Below are 19,175 nucleotides of genomic sequence, written 5' to 3'. Positions count from 1 at the left end.
AAGTAGTCAGCTACTGGGCAGTGGGGTTGTTTGGTGCATGTGTCCCAGAGATGTTACCTAAAAAGCTTGGTGTCCTGTCTCCCTGCTGTAGAGGAGACCACATTGAGAGCAACAGACACAGTATAGATGAGGTGGGTGTATGTGCATGAAAATTTCTAGCAGCTGTGAAAAGATCCTTTGGGGCCTAGGATTGAGGTGAGGGGGCAGGTGTGAGCACAGGTTTTACACCCCACCCCTCCAATCGTAACAAGGACAGAACGCCCCTGATGCTCACCTTCCACCCTACCAACCTTCGCATAAACCAAATTATCCGCCGACATTTCCGCCACCTCCAAACAGACCCCACCACCAGGAATATATTTCCCTCCCCACCCCTTTCCGCCTTCTGCAAAGACCATTCCCTCCATGACTACCTGGTCAGGTCCACGCCCCCCTACAACCCACCCTCCCATCCTGGCACTTTCCCCTGCCACCTTAGGAACTGTAAAACCTGCGCCCACACCTCCTCCCTCACCTCTATCCAAGGCCCTAAAGGAGCCTTCCACATCCATCAAAGTTTTACTTGCATTCCACTAATATCATTTATTGCATCCGTTGCTCCCGATGTGGTCTCCTCTACACTGGGGAGACTGGGCACCTCCTAGCAGAGCACTTTAGGGAACATCTCCGGGACACCCGCACCAATCAACCACACCGCCCCATGGCCCAACATTTCAACTCCCCCTCCCACTCTGCCGAGGACATGGAGGTCCTGGGCCTCCTTCACCGCCGCTCCCTCACCACCAGACGCCTGGAGGAAGTACGCCTCATCTTCCGCCTCGGAACACTTCAACCCCAGGGCATCAATGTGGACTTCAACAGTTTCCTCATTTCCCCTTCCCCCACCTCACCCTAATTCCAAACTTCCAGCTCAGCACTGTCCCCATGACTTGTCCGGACTTGTCCTACCTGCCTATCTCCTTTTCCACCTATCCACTCCACCCTCTCCTCCCTGACCTATCACCTCACCCACTCACCCATTGTACTCTATGCTACTTTCTCCCCACCCCCACCCTCCTCTAGCTTATCTCTCCACGCTTCAGGCTCACTGCCTTTATTCCTGATGAATTGCTTTTGCCCAAAACGTCGATTTCAAAGCTCCTTGGATGCTGCCTGAACTGCTGTGCTCTTCCAGCACCACTAATCCAGAATCTGGTTTCCAGCATCTGCAGTCATTGTTTTTACCTCAATAAGGGAGGGTGCCAGATGTAGATGGTGAGTTAGTGGGGGGCATGGACCTAATGAGGGTGTCATAAAGGAAATGGTCTCTGCGGAACAGACAGGAATGGGGAGGGAAGTATACCTCTGCTGATGGGATCTGACTGTAGGTTGCAGAAATGACGGAGGATAAAGTGCTATATGCAGAGATTAGTGGTGAGGACCTTCTATTCTTGTTGCAGTTGGAGGGGTGGGGATCAAGGGCAGGAAGAGGAGGAGATGTGCTGGAGGGCATTGTTGATCACATGGGAGGGGAAATTGAAATAGGAGACCATCTGGGATGTCCTGGAGTAGAATTGCTCCTCCTGGGAGCAGATATGGTGGAGGCAGAGGACGGGTCATGGGAGGAGGTGCAGTCCAGGTAGCTGTTGGAGTCAGTGGTTTTGAAATAGATGTCCATGTTGAGTCAATCGCCAGAGACGGAGAGGTCCAGGAAGGAGAGGGAGGTGTTTGAGATGGTCCAGGTGAACTTCAGGTCAGGGTGGAATGTGTTAGTGAAGTTGATGAACTGTTCAACCTTCTTGTGAGAACACAAGATGGCGCCAATACAGTCATCAATGTAACAGAAGAAAAGGTAGGAAAGGGTGCTGAAGTATCTGTAGAAGATGGACTGTTCCACGCATCCTACAAAGAGACAGGCATAGCTGGGGCCCATGCGGGTGCCCATGGTTACCGCTTTGGTCTGAAGGAAGTGGGAGAATTCGAAGGAGAGGTTGCTGAGGGTGAGGACCAGTTCTGCCAATCGAATGAGTGTGTTGAGGGTGAGGAGGTCTAGTTTCATCACTTTGACATGAGATTGTGAGCTCCCTGAGATGCTGGTCTCCAGCATATCAAAGAAGCTTCTCCTCTGCCTATATGTGGTGTGTGCTGGTACTGGCCTTCTTCCTGCAAGTTGCATCTGTCTGTTGCTCTTCCCTTTCCTCTAGTGCTGTAGTTCTCTGAGCGGTAACTGTTTGTGCTGGTGTTTGTGCTGTGACTGCTGATCTTAGTCCTCATCTGAAATCCAAAGAAACACAACGTATACAATACCTGTGAAGATCTGCTGGAATTCCAATGTGTAGATCAGTCATATACATTTCCAAAGTGTAGAAGACTCATTCTCAGTAGTGAATGTAACCTACAAATTTATATGGGTAACCACTCAGCACAAAGGACTGTGAGGAAATACTCTCACTATAACAGGTGAGAAAAGAACTGTGAGCTGCCAGTGCTGATTGGTATATTTCCCTTCCACATCTTCAGTACTTTGAATTGCCACTGAAGTTTTTTATCCTTCTCGTGTTTTAATGAGTGGGTTGCATGCAAAAAGCCAAGGAGGCTTATGGATTCACTGTTAAATTCCAAAACCATATTCTTATCAATAGCCTGAAGTGATTATCAAATCTAAATCGACAGACCATATTTCCTGATTGAATTGCTGTCATTCAGATCAACACTGGTTTGAAGTGCAAGATTCAAGTTGGAGGTGGCTTCTCAACATGCACATTTTTCCAGGACTGACACATATGCATGCGCACACAAATACGTACATGCAGTGATATACACATACTCACACACACATGTCTGCACACCCATACGACACACACCATGCAAACATATCTCACACACACACTCTCTCTCTCACTACTCACATTCTCCCACTTGACTAGTTTTGTTTCTATCTGTTAAAGATAGCAGCAACGATGAAAAATTCAACACACGTCAAAAAGGAGCTAAATTGGATAAGCATAGATTCAGAAGACTGACTTTTCTAATTGTCAGTGTTCAACGAAGGCTACATCTGCCTTTTACATCAGCTTAACTACACACTAAAGATTTCATGGCACACTTTAGAGAAGAACAAGAAGTTCCTCTCACTCTGCTGACTAACACTTCTTTCTCAATAAACACAAATTAAAAGCAGATTAACTGGCTAGTTATCTCCTTTACGATTGGAACGATCTTGTGCTCAACATTACAATAAGTGAACTCTGTAGTTCATAGGTCTTTAAAAAACACAATGTTACACAGTCATATACAGGAAATTGACAAGAAACTTTGTTTCAAACATGTTCCTTCAGAAAAACAAGAATTACTGAGCGATGCAACCTTTTGCATCTATTATAATAAATAATTTGTAATTCGGAATTTTCAAAGGTTATTGATAGAAATGTATTAATGTGATAATTTCATTGTTGCTAATGAGATGACAGGCTCGTACATTGCGTCAGATTGGGTCACTTCTCAAATGCACTGAAATAATTTGTGACATAACACAGTTTATTGGTCTGTCTGATGCACATTGTTTTCACTTTATAGATGACAGAGGGCAGACACTGTCAGGTGAATCTCCTCGATGGCAGAAAACTAGAACTACTGGTTCAGGTAAGGTCTGACAAAGGGGAAATAAGTAACAGATTAGCTTTTGATATAGCATAAGCCTCATCAATTTTAATGAAATTCTAAATGCATTCTTTCATTATTTGATTCATTCTACAATCATGCATATCCATTTGTAATCAGGATTGTTGAATTTGCATACCAACATGTTGCAAAAACACTGAGATAGTATGGGCTGACGTTAGAAACAGGAAAGGTGAGGTCACCCTGTTAGGGTTTTTCTCTAAATAGTTCCAGAGATGTAGAGGAAAAGATAGCAAAGATAATTCAGAATAGGAACGACAGTAACAGGGTAGTTGTTATGGGGGACTTGATAACTTTCCAAATATTGACTGGAAATTCTATAGTTCGAGTATTTTAGATGGGTCAGTTTTTGTCCAATGTGCACAGGATGGTTTTCTGACATAGTATGTATACAAGCCAACAAGGGCCGAGGCTACATCAGATTTGGTACTGGGTAATGAACCTGGCCAGGTGTTAGATTTGAAGGTAGGTGAGCATTTTGGTGATAGTGACCACAATTTGGTTATATTTACTTCAGCAATGGAAAGGGATAGGAATATAACACAGGGCAAGAACTATTGCTGGGGGAAAGACAATTATGATGCAAGATTTAGGATGCATAGAATGGGGAAGGAAACTGCGGGGGATGGACACAATTGAAATGTGGAGCTTATTCAAGGAACAGCTATTGCGTGTCATTGATAAGTATGTTCCTGTCAGGCAGGGAGGAAGTGGTCGAGCAAGGGAGCCGTGGTTTACTAAAGAAGTTGAATCTCTTGTCAAGAAGAAGAAGGCTTATGTTAGGATGAGATGTGAGGGCTCAGTTAGGGTGCTTGAGAGTTACAAGTTAGCCAGGAAAGACCAAAAGAGAGAGCTAAGAAGAACCAGGAGGGGACATGAGAAGTCATTGGCAGGTAGGATCAGGAAAAACCCTGAAGCTTTCTACAGGTATATCATAAATAAAAGAATGGCCCTAAACTTTCTCTAGTCAATCGAGGATAGTAGTGGGAAGTTATGCATGGAGTCCAAGGAGATAGGGGAAGCGCTAAATGAATACTTTTCGTCAGTATTCACACTAGAAAAAGAGGAGAAATTGAGATACAGGCTACTAGATTAGACGGGATGGATGTTTGCAAGGAAGAAGGTGTTAGCAATTTTGGAAAGTGGGAAAATAGATAAGGCCCCTTGGCCATATAGGATTTATCCTAGGATTCTCTGTGAAGCCAGGGAAGAGATTGCAGAGACTTTCGCCTTGATCTTTATACCATCATTGTTTGCAGGAATAGTGCCAGAAAACTGGAGGATAGCAAATGTTGTCCCCTTGCTCAAGAAGGGGAGTAGAGACAACCCTGGTAATTATAGACCAGTGAGCCTTACTTCGGTTGTGGGTAAAGTGATGGAAAAGATTGTAAGAGATAGGATTTATAATCATCTTGAAAGAACTACGTTTTAAGGACAGTCAACACTGTTTTGTGAAGGGTAGGTCGTGCCTCACAAAACTTATTGAGTTGTTTGAGATGATAACCAAACAGGTAGATAAGGATAAAGCGGTTGATGTGGTGTATGTGGATTTCAGTAAGGAGTTTGATAAAGTTTCCCATGGTAGGCTGTTGCACAAAATACGGAGGCATGGGACTGAGGGTGATTTTGCTGTTTGGGTCAGAGGTTGGCCGGCTGAAAGAAAGGTGGTGGTTGATAGGAAATGTTCATCCTGGAGTTCAGTTACTAGTGGTGTACCTCAAGGATCTGTTTTGGGGCCGCTGCTGTTTGTCATTTTTATACATGGCCTAGTTGAGGGCATCAAAGGATAGGTTAGTAAATTTGCAGATGACACTAAGGTCAGTGGAATTGCGAATAGTGGTGAAGGATATTGCAGCTTACAGAGGGACATGGATAAGCTGTAGAGCTGGCCTGAGAGGTGGCAAATGGAGCTTAATGTGAAAAAGTGTGAGGTGATTCACTTTGTAAGGAGCAACAGGAAGAAAGAGTACTGGGCTAATGGTAAGCTTCTTGGTAGTATAAATGAGCAGAGAGATCTCGGTGTCCATGTACACTGATCCCTGAAAGTTACCACCCAGGTTAGTAGGGTTGTTAAGAAGGCACATAGTGTGTTACTTTTTATTAGTAGAGGGATTGAATTTCTGAGCCACAAGGTAATGCTGCAGCCTTACAAAACTCTAGTGTGGCTGCCCTTGGATTATTGCATACAGTTGCGGCACAGTGGCTCAGTGGTTAGCACTGCTGCCTCACAGTGCCAGTGTCCCGGGTTCAATTCCCACCTCGGGCAACTGTCTATGTGGAGTTTGCACATTCTCTATGTGTCTGCATGGGTTTCCTCCGGATGCTCCGGTTTCCTCCCCCAATCCAAAGATGTGCAGGTCAGGTGAATTGACCATTCTAAATTGCCCATAGTGTTATGTGCATTAGTCAGGGATAAGCATAGGATAATGGGTTGTGGTGAGTTACTCTTTGGAGGATCGGTGTGCACTTGTTGGGCCGAAGGGCCTGTTTCCATACTGTAGGTAATCTAATCTAATCAACAGCTCTGGTCACCGCATTATCGGAAGGATGCAGAAGCTTTGGAGATGATTCAGAGGAGATTTACTAGGATGTTGCCTGGTCTGGAAGGAAGGTCTTATGAGGAAAGGCTGAGAGACTTGAGGCTGCTTTCTTTAGAGAGAAGAAGGTTGAGAGGTGATTTAATTGAGACATACAAGATAATCAGAGATTAGATAGGGTGGACAGTGGGAGCCTTTTTCCTCAGATGGTGATGGCTAGCACTAGGAGACATAGCTTTAAATTGAGGGGTAATAAACATAGGACAGATGTCGGGTAGTTTCTTTACTCAGAGTAGTAGGGGCGTGGAACACACTGTCTGCAACAGTGGTAGACTCACTAACTTTAAGGGCATTTAAATAGTCATTGGATAGACAAATGAATGAAAATGGAATAGTGTGGGGTAGATGGGCTTCAGATTGGTTCCACAGGTATGCACAACATCAAGGGCTGAAGGGCCTGTACTACGCTGTAATGCTCTATGTTCTACATTAGATGTAATAATTGAAAAGTAGAATAAGGGATAGTAGTTGAAAGCAGTCAAAGGATTCAAATGGAATCATAAGAACTAAGAGTCGGCAGAGTCCCTCAGGTCTGTACTGCCATTTGATACGACCATATCTGATCCAATCTCACGCTTGGCTGGTGATGAGAAAGGCACGACCTGTGAGAGCTGTCATGTAATTCCAGACACTCTCTGCCACTGTTCACTACCCATGAAGCAGCTATGGGGAGGGCTAGAGACTATCACATACCTCCTGCCTTTGCAAAGGAATTCTGGAGAGAGATGCAGTTGTGTTTGACGAAGTTCGTCATGAGCAGCTCCATGACACAGGATTCTCTTCTCTACAGTCTGTTATCCGGGACACACACCAAGACAAACATCAACTGCACCTGCAGGACCATCAACTCGGTGAAAGACTCTATTTGTCTGCCCGAAACTTGCTAGTCTTCCAGGGCAAGAAGTTGACCTCGACCGAAAGTTGCAGAATGGCACTTTCCACTGTCTAGGACTGAGGGACACACTAAAGTTCTTTGAGGAAAGACCACCACTAGTCTTTCTGCCAAAGTTAAATGTGGGGTTCATTCAGTTATCCAACCTCCCCAGTGCCTCAAATGTATGTAAATACAGTGTGTATAAGTAAGAAATGCCATTGGTTTGTTTGCTAGATAAGAGTCAAACTCCAAAATTTGTTTATTTCTTCATATGCTACTGTACAGAACCGAACTGCTTCAGTGACAATGTGTGTATGTCAAGATATTTTTATAAATAAAGTATATTTTTTAAATTAAAAGAAGTCCAATCCAATCTTGGCTTTGACTCCACTTTCCTGCTCACTGTCCATAAGCCTTCAACACATTACTTGTTAAAAATCTGTCTGTCTCCTCCTTAAATTTGCTAAATGTCCCATCATCCAACGCATTCTAGGATAGTGAATTTCACAGATCCATGACCCTCTGAGAGAAGTAATTACTTGTCACCTCTGTTTTAAATCTGCTATCTCTTAACTCAAACTATAATTGGTGATCAAGAGCAGAGAAGCAGAAATGCTTTTTTAGTGTTCTTTGTAATTCTAAGATTGCATGGGTGACCTGAAAACTATTAAAACTTTTTTAAACTCACTCTATAATGCAGTTTGCTTCTATTTATAAAACATTTAAATATGGAAGAGTTGAATGTCAACAACTGACTTAAATGCATTTGTTCCCTAGATCCTTAGGTTATCTGTAATATCATGATTAATAATTCCTGCTTGGAAGCAAATTATCAATCCAAAATATAGGGAATAGAAGTTTTCCTTTCCTCAGGTTTCTAGACTAGTCATAATGTTATGACTCAGAAAGATTGATTCAGCTTTCAATTACATCTTGTTTCTCTAAAAATATAATTTATTCAAAAATGTACAAAGGTACAGAACACAAAAGCTCAAATTTGGCATTACATGAAATGCCATCCAGTTCAACTCCTTATAGTGCAAGACATGAGGTGCCTCAGTGCACAGACATTTAGAGGTTATATTTACAACGTACATTTATATTTTATGCTAAATGTACATGCTGTATTTCATACGGGTAGCACGGTGGCTCAGTGGTTAGCTTGCAACACCAGGGAGCTGGGTTCAGTTCCAGCCTCAGGCGACTGTCTGTGTGGAGTTTGTACATTCTCCCCGTATCTGTGTGGGTTTCCTCCAGATGCTCTGCTTTCCTCCCACAGTCTAAAGATATGCAGGTTGGGTGAATTGGCCATGATAAATTGTCCAGGGATGTGCAGGCTAGGTGGATTAGCCATGTGAAATGCAGGGTTACAGGGATAGGGTAGGCTTAGGTCTGGGTGGGATGCTTTTCGGAGGGTTGATGTGGACTTGATGGGCTAAATGGCCTGCTTCTACATTGTTACGATTCTAAACATTCTCTGATGCATACGACCTGAGGGATATTACGCTGCTTTCAACTCCTCTTTGATAAGTTGGGAGGAGAGCCTTCATGGCCTTTTCCCATTGAGTTTTTGTGGTAGCTGCTTCAAGCTTTAAGGTATCCTTCAGCACAGAGCCTTGGACTGTGTTGAGCTCCCCTGTAATAAATACCGCCTGTAAGGCAGATCAGTCAAGTTAATGAATGCCTTAAACAACAGTATGGTATAATATGGATTTAACTCGATTTCAAATTACCTTTATTTAATATTAACAAGAGCAAATCAAAACTGTGTGCTTCAACAGAAGAAAGCTGTAGAAAAAACAAATTACATAATCAGATAGATCTAACTAGGCTAAACACCATTTTGCTGGGGTCAGTTATTAAACAGCTTGGATGAAGGCTTATCCGCACATTAACACATCTGCCTTCTTGTAAGGGAAATGACAGGGATAAAGAGAGTGTGATGTAGCAGTGAGAAGATGGTGGCACTTACCCTGGTGGAGCAGAGAAGATCATTGATGTTTTCCCTATACTGTAAAGTGTTCTTCTGCGCTGTGGAAACCTCAATGAGTGCGGTGATGACCTTGGCCCAGTTAGTCAGGTGTCATGGCCTCCTCTGCCAATCCTGAAGAGCACAACCGTGCACCACCTCATGCACCAGGATATTCAGATCCCTGTCCACACAGAGGGTGCCACAATTTCCTTTTGTCTGCCACGTCCAAGGCAAACGTCATTCACACTGTGGAAAAGCTTCAGAATGTCAGCTAAACAATAGCCTTTTAAGGTGGTGCAGGCACCAGGAATGCCATTTCATTCCGGGATATCCGGGAGTTCTTGCAGATACACGGAAATGTACTAATGTCAGAAGAGAGGAGCACTATGGGTGTGTGATTAATGAAGCGACATAGGAATGATGTAGTGAGAAGTCCCACCAGGCCTCTCAGAGAAAGCCTCTGTGAAACACGGCTAAATTGACACTTAGGCAAAGATTCAGTCCTTTCTCTCTCATATAAATTGCAACTGGCACAAAAGTTAAAAGTTAAGGTGAGAAAAGAAGACTGAGTTTTCAACAATAGAATAACTCTTGACAAAAGAGAGCAAATTGAGAGTTGAGGAGGCATTGGCCTAGTGGTGTTATTATTGGACTATTAATCTGGAGACCCGGGTAATGTTCTGGGGACACTGTATGGCATTTAAATTTGAATTTATTAAAAATAAAATCTGGAATTAAGTGTCTAATCATGATTGTGAAACCATTGTTGATTATCAGAAAAAACCATCTGCTTCACAAATGTCATTTTGGGAAGGAAACTGTTGTCTGTACCTGGTTTGGCCAACATGTGACTCCAGACCCACATCAATGTGGTTGACTCTTAATTGCGCTCTGGGCAATTAGGGATGGGCAATAAATGCTGGTCTGGGCAGCAATGCCCTCATCCAGTGAATGAAAAAAACGATGAATACAATATTAATAGAATTGATTTTTATATCAACCTGTTTTATTACTTCACAGTTGATGTATAAAAGGACTTATTTCAGATTAATAACATGTTGAAGTCATTAAAAGAAATGGGATATTTTGTCAGATGAGCGTAAATAAAATAACAGAAAATGTTTGCCTGCTTTTATCTGGGTGGGGTTAATAATTACTTTTGCAGACCTTAAGAAAGATTCTCAAAAACGTTGTGTAGTCAAGGTCTGTAGACACTTTGTATTCACCAGTGTCTAATGTTATTGGATCAGCGGTAAGGGTCCTGGCCACCCACTGGTGTCAGCAAGAAACCTATGTCTCCACTTTCAAGAAAGGCCATTTGGCAGGCCTCTTCTCAAGGTTGGGAGCTCTTTGAAATGACAGCACAACTAGTACCAATTGAGACCCTTAAATGATTAATTGAGAACCTCATAATCACTGTCCATGCCACCACTGCAATTAACTTTGGGTGAGAACACTGTGCAGCCTTCACAACCAGTACAATGGAGTGGCCTTCTGCAGTTTGGAGGGTGCTCTTGATTTGCCCCAAACTGGGATAGCCACAAAAAACCACCTCCTCCTTGCTTCAGAACCCCTCCTCCCATGACCTATTTTACAACCCCCAGCCACCCCTTAGAAGGTACCTCCTGTGCCCTACACTTCCTCCATTTCCAGCTTGCTTACCCACCAGCACCTGTAACCTCTGAAGTGTGTCCTGGCCTGTCTGGATGCCAGCCTGGCATTGGCTGACAGCAGGAGATGGCTTGGATTACCTTTATCTTGGGATGTGATGCCAGTGCGTACTGACTTAGGTGCCCTGTGGGCACAAGATCCAGTGAGCTATCTCGTGGACAGTCATGTGAGGGTTACCACACATTTTACACATTTCTCAACACAACACTTGGATCAAAAAGCAGATTTTCAGCCTCCTTTTCTCCAAAAAATTGAACATGACCTGCTAATTTTTTATTCTCATTTTTAAGTATTCAGCATCTGCAGTGTTTTGCTTTTGTATTTCTGTTTTCTGTGAGTCAGTCAATCATCTACTCATGCTAATATGTTACTAACAGGGAGACCAATTCCTTGGCAGTCATTTAAGGGACACATCTGACCAGGAATGCTGTAAGGTGGTCAGGGTGGTGCAGTCATAGCAATTACAGCCAGCATGGAGGGGAGTGGGGGAGGGGCGATGCTGTTTTGCATCTGGAATGTGCATGTGTACAGAACTGGTGTGCATGCATAATAAGCGAAATAACAGGATGATAGATATCCAACAGGAAGAGTCAACTTAGGTCATGAGCCTCAAATTCAGGATACTCCTAGAAAGTCAGGGATGGTTGGTCACCCTGTTTACCAACAAGATGAGCTCCTGTGCTTTCTTTTTCTGTTGGAATGCCTTTGAAAATCCAAATACACTGTATCTCTTGGTTCCCTTTTATCCACTTTGCTTGTTCGATCTTTAATGATCTCCCAAATAGTTGTCAAACACAATTTCGCTTTCATGAAACACCTGAACTCTTCTTCCTTGTATTTGATTTTTTAAAAGATTCTGCCATTATTTCCTTGATAATAGATTCTAGCATTTCCCCGATGACAAATGTTAGGCTAACTGACCAACTCTTTCAGTCTCCCTCCTTTCTTGAATAGAGATGTAATGTTCGTTGTTTTCAAATATACTGGGACTTTTCAGAAGAATAACCCTCGAATGTAGGCCATCAGGTTCAGAAGACGTATCAGGCTTTAGTCCTGTTGGTTTTCCTATCACCTTTTCTCTGGAGATGGTGTGTGCCTGAAGTTCCTCCTGCCTTTTTCCCTTTTGATTTTCTATAATTCTTGAGTTGCTCTTTTATTATAAAGATAGATGCAAACTACTAATTCAATATCTCTGCCATTTCCTTGTCTCTCCAATCTCAGTATTATTTTCCTTGAAATTAGCAGGCAGCACAAAATTTATGTACTGCCTGCTTCTCAAGTGACTGGTCATAGAGTCATAGAGTCCGACAGCATGGAGACAGGCCCTTTGGCCCAAACTGGTCCATGCTGACCAAAGTGTCACCATTTCCCTGCACTTGGCCCGCACCCAGGTGTAGGTTGGTCATACGTTGCAGTCCCCATGTCCTATTCTAGGCTTTCTCCTGTTCTAACTCCTACTTCCAGTTTGAACTATGTTTGGAAACATAAAGGACAAGAGTACTGTGTGATCTCATGGTGTGATAGACAGCATATTGCCTCCAAGATTAAAGACATAAAATGGGGAAGACTGTGTCAGCCCATCCCAGCTAATCTATTCGTTTAATGCTTCCAGGATTTTTTACCTTCTCGTGTTACACTCTGAAATTTGTTTCTTATGTTGGTGATAATTGATACTGAAATATGATCCAAAAATGAATGTTGAAGTATTCTTTCAATAAAATGAAATAATAATCTGGGAGCAAAAACATAAAGCATAATATGCTGCAAGAACAATCTGTGGAAGACATACTAAGGAGGAACCTTGCTCTTTGTAGAGTCTTGATAGTGACAGTTGTAAGTTACAAATTATGTAATTGTCCACAGTCTGTACATTTGATGAAGTAATATTATTATTCATTTTCAATATTTTGTAGCCAAAGCTTTTATCTCGGGAGCTGTTAGATCTGGTGGCATCTCACTTTAACCTCAAAGAAAAGGAGTACTTTGGAATAACATTTATTGATGATACGTGAGTAAACAATTCTAACTCTTAGAAGTGTTGCACTACAACATGTAAAAATGGTGGTGTTTCGCAGACATGACCATGCTTTGCTCTTTGGTACAGTTTGCTGCTGGAAATAATTTAGGAGGGAATTTGGAACAAATAATCAATGATCGTGATAATCTTTCCAAGAGTAAATATCATGATTGAATTTTGATTTTGATTTTTTTTTAATATTGATTTTATTGACATCTGTACTCAAGTGCAAAAGCACAGGAGGACAGTGAGAAGTGTACACAAGGGGCCATCTTAGGTACAGGTATCTAGGTACAGAATCTTAAGAACAAGGCGGAAAGAAAGAACGAAGTTAAATGTTAAACATTGCAGTCATTATAGTACAGTGACACCTTCTTAGTTTTAAGTATAAAATGAAGTAATAAAGTTGAAAGTTCAAATATTAGTCTTCCTTTAGTGCTTAGCCATAGGAAATACAGTCTTATAAGCTAAGTTTGGGAATGAATTCATTCAAACATAACATTTAGTAAAAATAGTATTGTTGTTTGAAACAAGGTAACCCTGCTTTGGGGCACTATAAACAATATATTCTTTTCATTAGCAACACCGTGAGCTGTGCCAAATTGTCAAGTAACAATGGCATGCTCAATTTGGAACAAGTACTAATAAAAGACAGACTATCTTCTAATCTTATCACTAACTTCATGAAAGGTTGTCACATAATACAGCTAAAAATATATTTCTGCTGGGTTCTACTTAAAGCACTCTGTTGTTTATGCATTTGATTAAGTACATCAACTAAAAATATTCTTAACTTCTGCTGAGTTCTACTTAAACCCACCATTTGATTAAGTAGATTAACTTGCTATGCTAATAGTATAGCTAGGAGGTGGATTTTCTGAGCTATGGCAATCTCTTGAAAATTGTCATTCCAATTCTTTTTACAAATAAAAGAGGTCTGCATTTCGGGCAGAAGATTCCCACCAGGGCTTCTTCAGGAATTGTATGTCCATTCTGACAGTTCCCTCATAGTGTAGAATAGTTAGGGAAAGGCAAACCACACCTCATTTTCACAGCAGTTAGCTGTCATACCATAAGGGTCAAGCATCGCAGACAGCCACATTTCACGGCTGCAGTGAAAGGTGAAGTGAATCCACAAAAAACTGTGGATGCGAGAGATCATTCACAAACAAAAAACAAAAATTGCGAGAAAAACTTAATAAATCTGGCAGCATCTGAACAGAAGACAACATTAACATTTCAAGTCCGGTGACCCTTCTTCAGAATATAAGTATGTAACGTAATTGTGAGGCCCTGGGTGTGTCAGGTTCTGTCAGATACAGAGTTGGAGAGGGGATCAGGTTCAGAGTTGGGGAAGGGACGAGTTCAGTCCCTGGAGCACAGGGAAGATTGCCAGGACCAAGTTCAGCAAAGGGCTCCTCTGTGGGGAGGTAGGACTATGTCTGGTGATGATGGAAAGAGGGCCAGGTTTCATTGGGTGGGACGGGCTGTGTGGGTAGTAAGTGTCAGGTCCAGAACATGAGCATTTGGTAGGTGGCAAGTAAAGAGCAGGAGGAGTTCAGATTTGATGGCGAGGCATGGAGGGTGAGTCCTGTGGCAGGGAATGTGGTCAGATCCAACGGTGAAGAGAATCAAAAAATCAAGGCCAATACAGATTCATAGAGTCAGAAGAGATATACAGCATGGAAACTGACCCTTCAGTCCAACCCATCCATGCTGACCAGATATCCTAAATTAACCTAGTCCCATTTGCCAGCACTTGGCCCATATCCTTCTAAACCCTTCATATTCATATACCCATCCAGATGGCTTTTAAATGTTGTAATTGTACCAGCCTCCACCACTTCCTCTGGCAGCTCCACCTCTACATACATCATCCTCTGTATGAAAAATTTGACCCTTGGGTCCCTTTTAAATTTCTCCCCTCACACCCTAAACCTGATGAAGGGCTTATGCCCGAAACGTCGATTCTCCTGCTCCTTAGATGCTGCCTGACCTGTTGTGCTTTTCCAGTACCACACTCTCAACTTTGATCTCCAACATCTGCAGTCCTCACTTTCTCCTAGCAATGCACAAATCCTATGAAAGAATGAAAAAAATGTTTTAACACATTATTTTAATCAGACTCCAGGTATACTTGTTAATTTGAAAAGTGCTTAATTTCAATTGTAGGTAAAATTCTAGAATCCATCGTAAAGGGTGAGGTTTCTAAATTCTTGGACGTGCAGAGTCGAATTAGAACAAGTCAGCATGGATTTAGTAAAGGGAGGTCATGTCTGACAAACCTATTAGAATTCTTTGAAGAGGTAACAAGTAGGTTAGATCAGGGAAACCCAGTGGATTTTATCGATCTAGACTTCCAAAAGGCCTTTGATAAGATGCCTCACAGGATGCTGCTGAGTAAGGTGAGGGTCCATGGTGTTCGAGATGAGCTACTGGCATGGATTGAGGATTGGCTGTCTTACAGAAGGCAGAGAGTTGGGGTAAAAGGTTCTTTTTCAGAATGGCAGCTGGTGACAAGTGGTGTCCGAAGGGTTCAGTGTTGGGGCCCCAGCTGTTCACTTTATATATTAATGACCTGGATGAAGAGACTGGGGGCATTCCCGCGAAGTTCACCGATGATACGAAGTTCGGTGAACAGATAGGTAGTTCTGAGGAGGTGGGGAGGCTACAGAAAGAATTAGACAGTTTAGGAGAATGGTCCAAGAAATGGCTGATGAAATTCAATGTGAGCAAATGTGAGGTCTTGCACTTTCGAAAAAAAGAACACAGGCATGGACTATTTTCTAAACAGTGAGAAAATTCATAAAGCCAAAGTACAAAGGGATCTGGGAGTGTTACTATAGGATTCTCTAAAGGTTGATTTGAAGGTTGAGTCTGTGGTTAAGAAAACAAATGTAATGTTGCCATTTATTTCAAGAGGGTTGGAATGTAAAAGCAGTGAGGTGCTACTAAGACCTTATAAAGCTCTGGTTAGGCCCCATTTAGAATCTGTGTCCAGTTTTGGGCCCCACACCTCAGGAAGGGCATACTGGCACTGGAGCGTGTCCAATGGAGATTCACATGGATGATTCTTGGAATGGTCGGCCTAACATACGACGAACGGCTGAAGATCCTGGGATTGTATTCGTTAGGGTTCAGAGGTTATGGGGAGACCTAATAGAAACTTACAAGATAATGCATGGCTTCGAAAGGGTGGACGCTGAGAAATTGCTTTTGTCAGGAGGGGATACTAAGATTCGTGGGTACTGCCTTAGAATTAGAGGGGGTCAATTTAGAACAGAAATGAGGAGACATTTCTGAGAGTGGTGGGCCTGTGGAATTCACTGCCACGTAGCGCAGTGGAGACCGGGATGTTGAATGTCTTCAAGGCAGAGATTGATAAATTCTTAATCTCGCAAGGAATTAGGGGATACAGGGAAAGTGCGGGTAAGTGGCGTTGAAATGCCCATCAACCATGATTGAAGACTTGATGGGCCGAATGGCCTCACTTCCACTCCTATTTCTTATGGTCTTATTATTTCTTATGTCCCAATATCTCAGAAAATCATCAAAATTACTTCAACTAAAATAAGACCATTTATACATTAGGGAGAATGGAGTTTTAATCAAACAAAATGCTGACTGAATACACCTGTGGAACAATTGCTACCTCGAGACCTTTATTAACTACAAGTCAAGTGTGTGAAGTTTGGTGCACAATTGTTAACAATAGCCTCGAAGAAAGGGGTGCCTGAATCGAAACAGCAAAGTTTTGAAGCACAGGGATTTAAGTTTATAACATTTGTGTATTTGATGTTTACTAAAGAAAAACTTACTTTTGCCATTTATTTTCCAGCTGTTATTTTGGCAAAATTTAGTTTCTGAAGTAGTGCTCCTCTTCATATGCTGGATTGTACTAATGGTAAAAATCATACTGTGTTGTAGGGTTTCACTCTCCTGTGTCTAGAGATAATGAGACACAAGCCAATATATTTACTTTTTATAAAGGGTAACAATATACTGCTAAATCCAGTTGGACTGGACATGAGGGCACTTTTTTTTAGTGTAGTTAGTACCATATGAAGTCACCAAAATAATACATTTAAATTTGAACAGAACTCAAGAAAACTGTAGAATAATACACTGGAAAAATTGTAAGATTCTCCTTAGAAATTACTTGTTTGCTACTTAATGGTATTTTAAATGTTTAATTGTTAATGTTATAAAGAATAAATCTAAATTTCACATTTATCTGCCTGCAAGAATCAATTAATCTACTGTACTAGATGAATGGCACAATCTACTGGAGTACCCCCAATTACACATCCCAATGTTCCTCAGTTCATTTCTCAACCCAAGACTATAACTTTGTTGCTCCCAAGTGTGAGACAATGTCACTTTTCAAACAGCTATTAGTTTGAGGATTCATTCACATTCAAACAAAAATAACTGAGGAATATGACTCCCCAACGGTTTGTCCTGGAACTGGCACTGTGGGAAAGTTTGGAATTCTACACGCCCATTTTTCTCAATAATTGAAGTGAAAAGCTCAACAAGGGAGGTTTACAACGTGGAACCAACTTGGAAGAAAAACAGGATGCAAACAAGTGTATATGCACTGGCTGTGTCCAATGTTAACAATGTACAGTCCAGTATCTTGCACAACATCTTGCTCTTAGAAATGCCAAGCCTGTCCGATTTTCATAATCCCATTTAGCCTTCAGTTTGTTCTTCATGACCTCATTCAAAAAATATACTCTTGAATCTCACCATTTTTGTCTACAACATAAACTATGTAGCATTCTATAATCCATGCACAACTACTATCAAACTGTTACATTTATTAATTGAATAATGTTTTCTCTACAAAGGTGACTTTAGCAAGCAAAATGTACAATAGATGTTTTTATAATTTCAGCATTTGTTCTACTTAGCTGTGTGAGCTGAGTGTTTTATTTTCCCTGGAACCTCAGAGCTCTGTGCTCTCACCGACAAAATGACAACACGTAATCACAGGAGATTAACAATGTTCTTAAAATACCTGCCTCTGTAGACAGCAATACTTGCAAAATCGTCAAATAAGTTCACTTGAAGGATTGTTGAGCTAGTTAAAACATTCCGAGTGTTGTATATCCACTGAAACTCAAAAGTTCCGTCATTCTATTTTAGTAACAGTGAAATCATACAAGAAGCCAACCTTCTTGTGGGAAAGATTACCTTACTCCTGTTAGCACCTACTTACTGCAGTCTGGCACTGTTTGTTTAATGGGCTTTCCCCCCCCTCCCAACTTGAGAGCAGCCTTTGTCCTGGCCATATTTATCTTGGCAAAGGACAATGGGAGACTCCTGTTTTACACTCCAAAAGGTAGAAGATTATTCCCTTGTTTCCTGTAAAGCTGAGTAAATTAAAAATACTCACTTGCAGCTGATGAGAAAACTGTTCTCTGTCAAAGTGTTTTGGCATAATATGCTAATAGGTGCTCAGTTGAAAGTAACTCCATTCTCAGATGTCCGTTGCACCAGTTAAATCATCAGCAAAATAAGAGTCCTTTGTGGAGATAGTGAGGCTGTTTTACAAGTAAAATAAGGTAAAATTAATACATTATCTTAAGTGATGTGTATTGGCTGTCCCCGTCACATTTGTCATTACATTGTGCTATAACTTGTAATTCTGAATGCAATTAAGGCAAAATGATAATGCTAACTTTTGGATACTAATAACATTGTTTTCTGTGAATCATTAGCATTGCATTTTATTTATCCTTAAGAAATTGCAATCATACCAAAGCAATTCAGTAATACTGAGGTAAAATGAAAAGGGCAAGTTTATGCATCTCATCAACTGTATTGTCAAATATCATATGCATATGTAAGCATAATGGTATTTGAATCTGGGTAAAAGAGAGCCATTTTATTGACATTGCATGAGGAAAGCTGCTACCTCTTTCATTTAAAAAGAAACATTTTTTCTGGAATTTAATTACTCACAAATCTTCCTGGTTCAGTTCAATAATAAAGAGAAATCCTTTGTTCACATATAAAGACACCATCACATACATACAGCTTCCGTTCCAAAGAAGCATACACAAATCCAAGTTATTTTAAAAGGTTGACAGTGAAAAAGGTAAATTCCCCAGTTGTCAAATCTGTCAAATCCAACACTTGCTTTCTGATGAGGGATGTACTGAATTATGCAGGTCACCAATATAGTTATTTCTTACCATTGAAAGCATCAAAATAAACTGACAATAGCATCATACCACACAATACACCCTCCATGTTCTTCAATAAGCCATGATGTGGAGGAGCCGGTGTTGGACTGCGGTGTACAAAGTTAAAAATCGCACAACACCAAGTTATAGTCCAACAGGTTTATTTGGATGCACTAGCTTTTGGAGCACT

At 41.5% G+C, this 19,175-nt stretch overlaps 1 protein-coding gene and 1 long non-coding RNA gene across 7 annotated transcripts in view; one reads left to right on the top strand and one right to left on the bottom strand.

The window, feature by feature from the left end:
• Positions 1 to 19,175, top strand: part of frmd4bb (FERM domain containing 4Bb) — a 377,863-nt gene that overhangs the window by 188,152 nt on the left and 170,536 nt on the right. For all 6 annotated transcript variants that reach the window (XM_087994437.1, XM_087994436.1, XM_087994435.1 and 3 more), the window contains exons 2-3: positions 3,556 to 3,621; positions 12,688 to 12,782. In XM_087994437.1, the coding sequence (XP_087850563.1) occupies positions 3,556 to 3,621; positions 12,688 to 12,782 (161 nt within the window). The remainder of the gene's footprint in view (positions 1 to 3,555; positions 3,622 to 12,687; positions 12,783 to 19,175) is intronic.
• LOC122559082 (uncharacterized) lies at positions 12,982 to 18,340 on the bottom strand. Its single transcript, XR_006314338.2, has 3 exons — positions 18,193 to 18,340; positions 16,610 to 16,736; positions 12,982 to 14,870 (listed from the first exon to the last, which is right to left on the bottom strand). It is a non-coding gene; the product is annotated as an uncharacterized LOC122559082 (long non-coding RNA).

Source organism: Chiloscyllium plagiosum, unplaced genomic scaffold (genome assembly GCF_037043375.1).
Source record: "Chiloscyllium plagiosum isolate Xiang-an unplaced genomic scaffold, Cpla_swu_hap1 HiC_scaffold_14, whole genome shotgun sequence".
NCBI classification, from domain to species: Eukaryota; Metazoa; Chordata; class Chondrichthyes; order Orectolobiformes; family Hemiscylliidae; genus Chiloscyllium; species Chiloscyllium plagiosum.
Note: the sequence above shows the minus strand (reverse complement) of the source record. Positions and strands in the feature narration are given on the sequence as shown.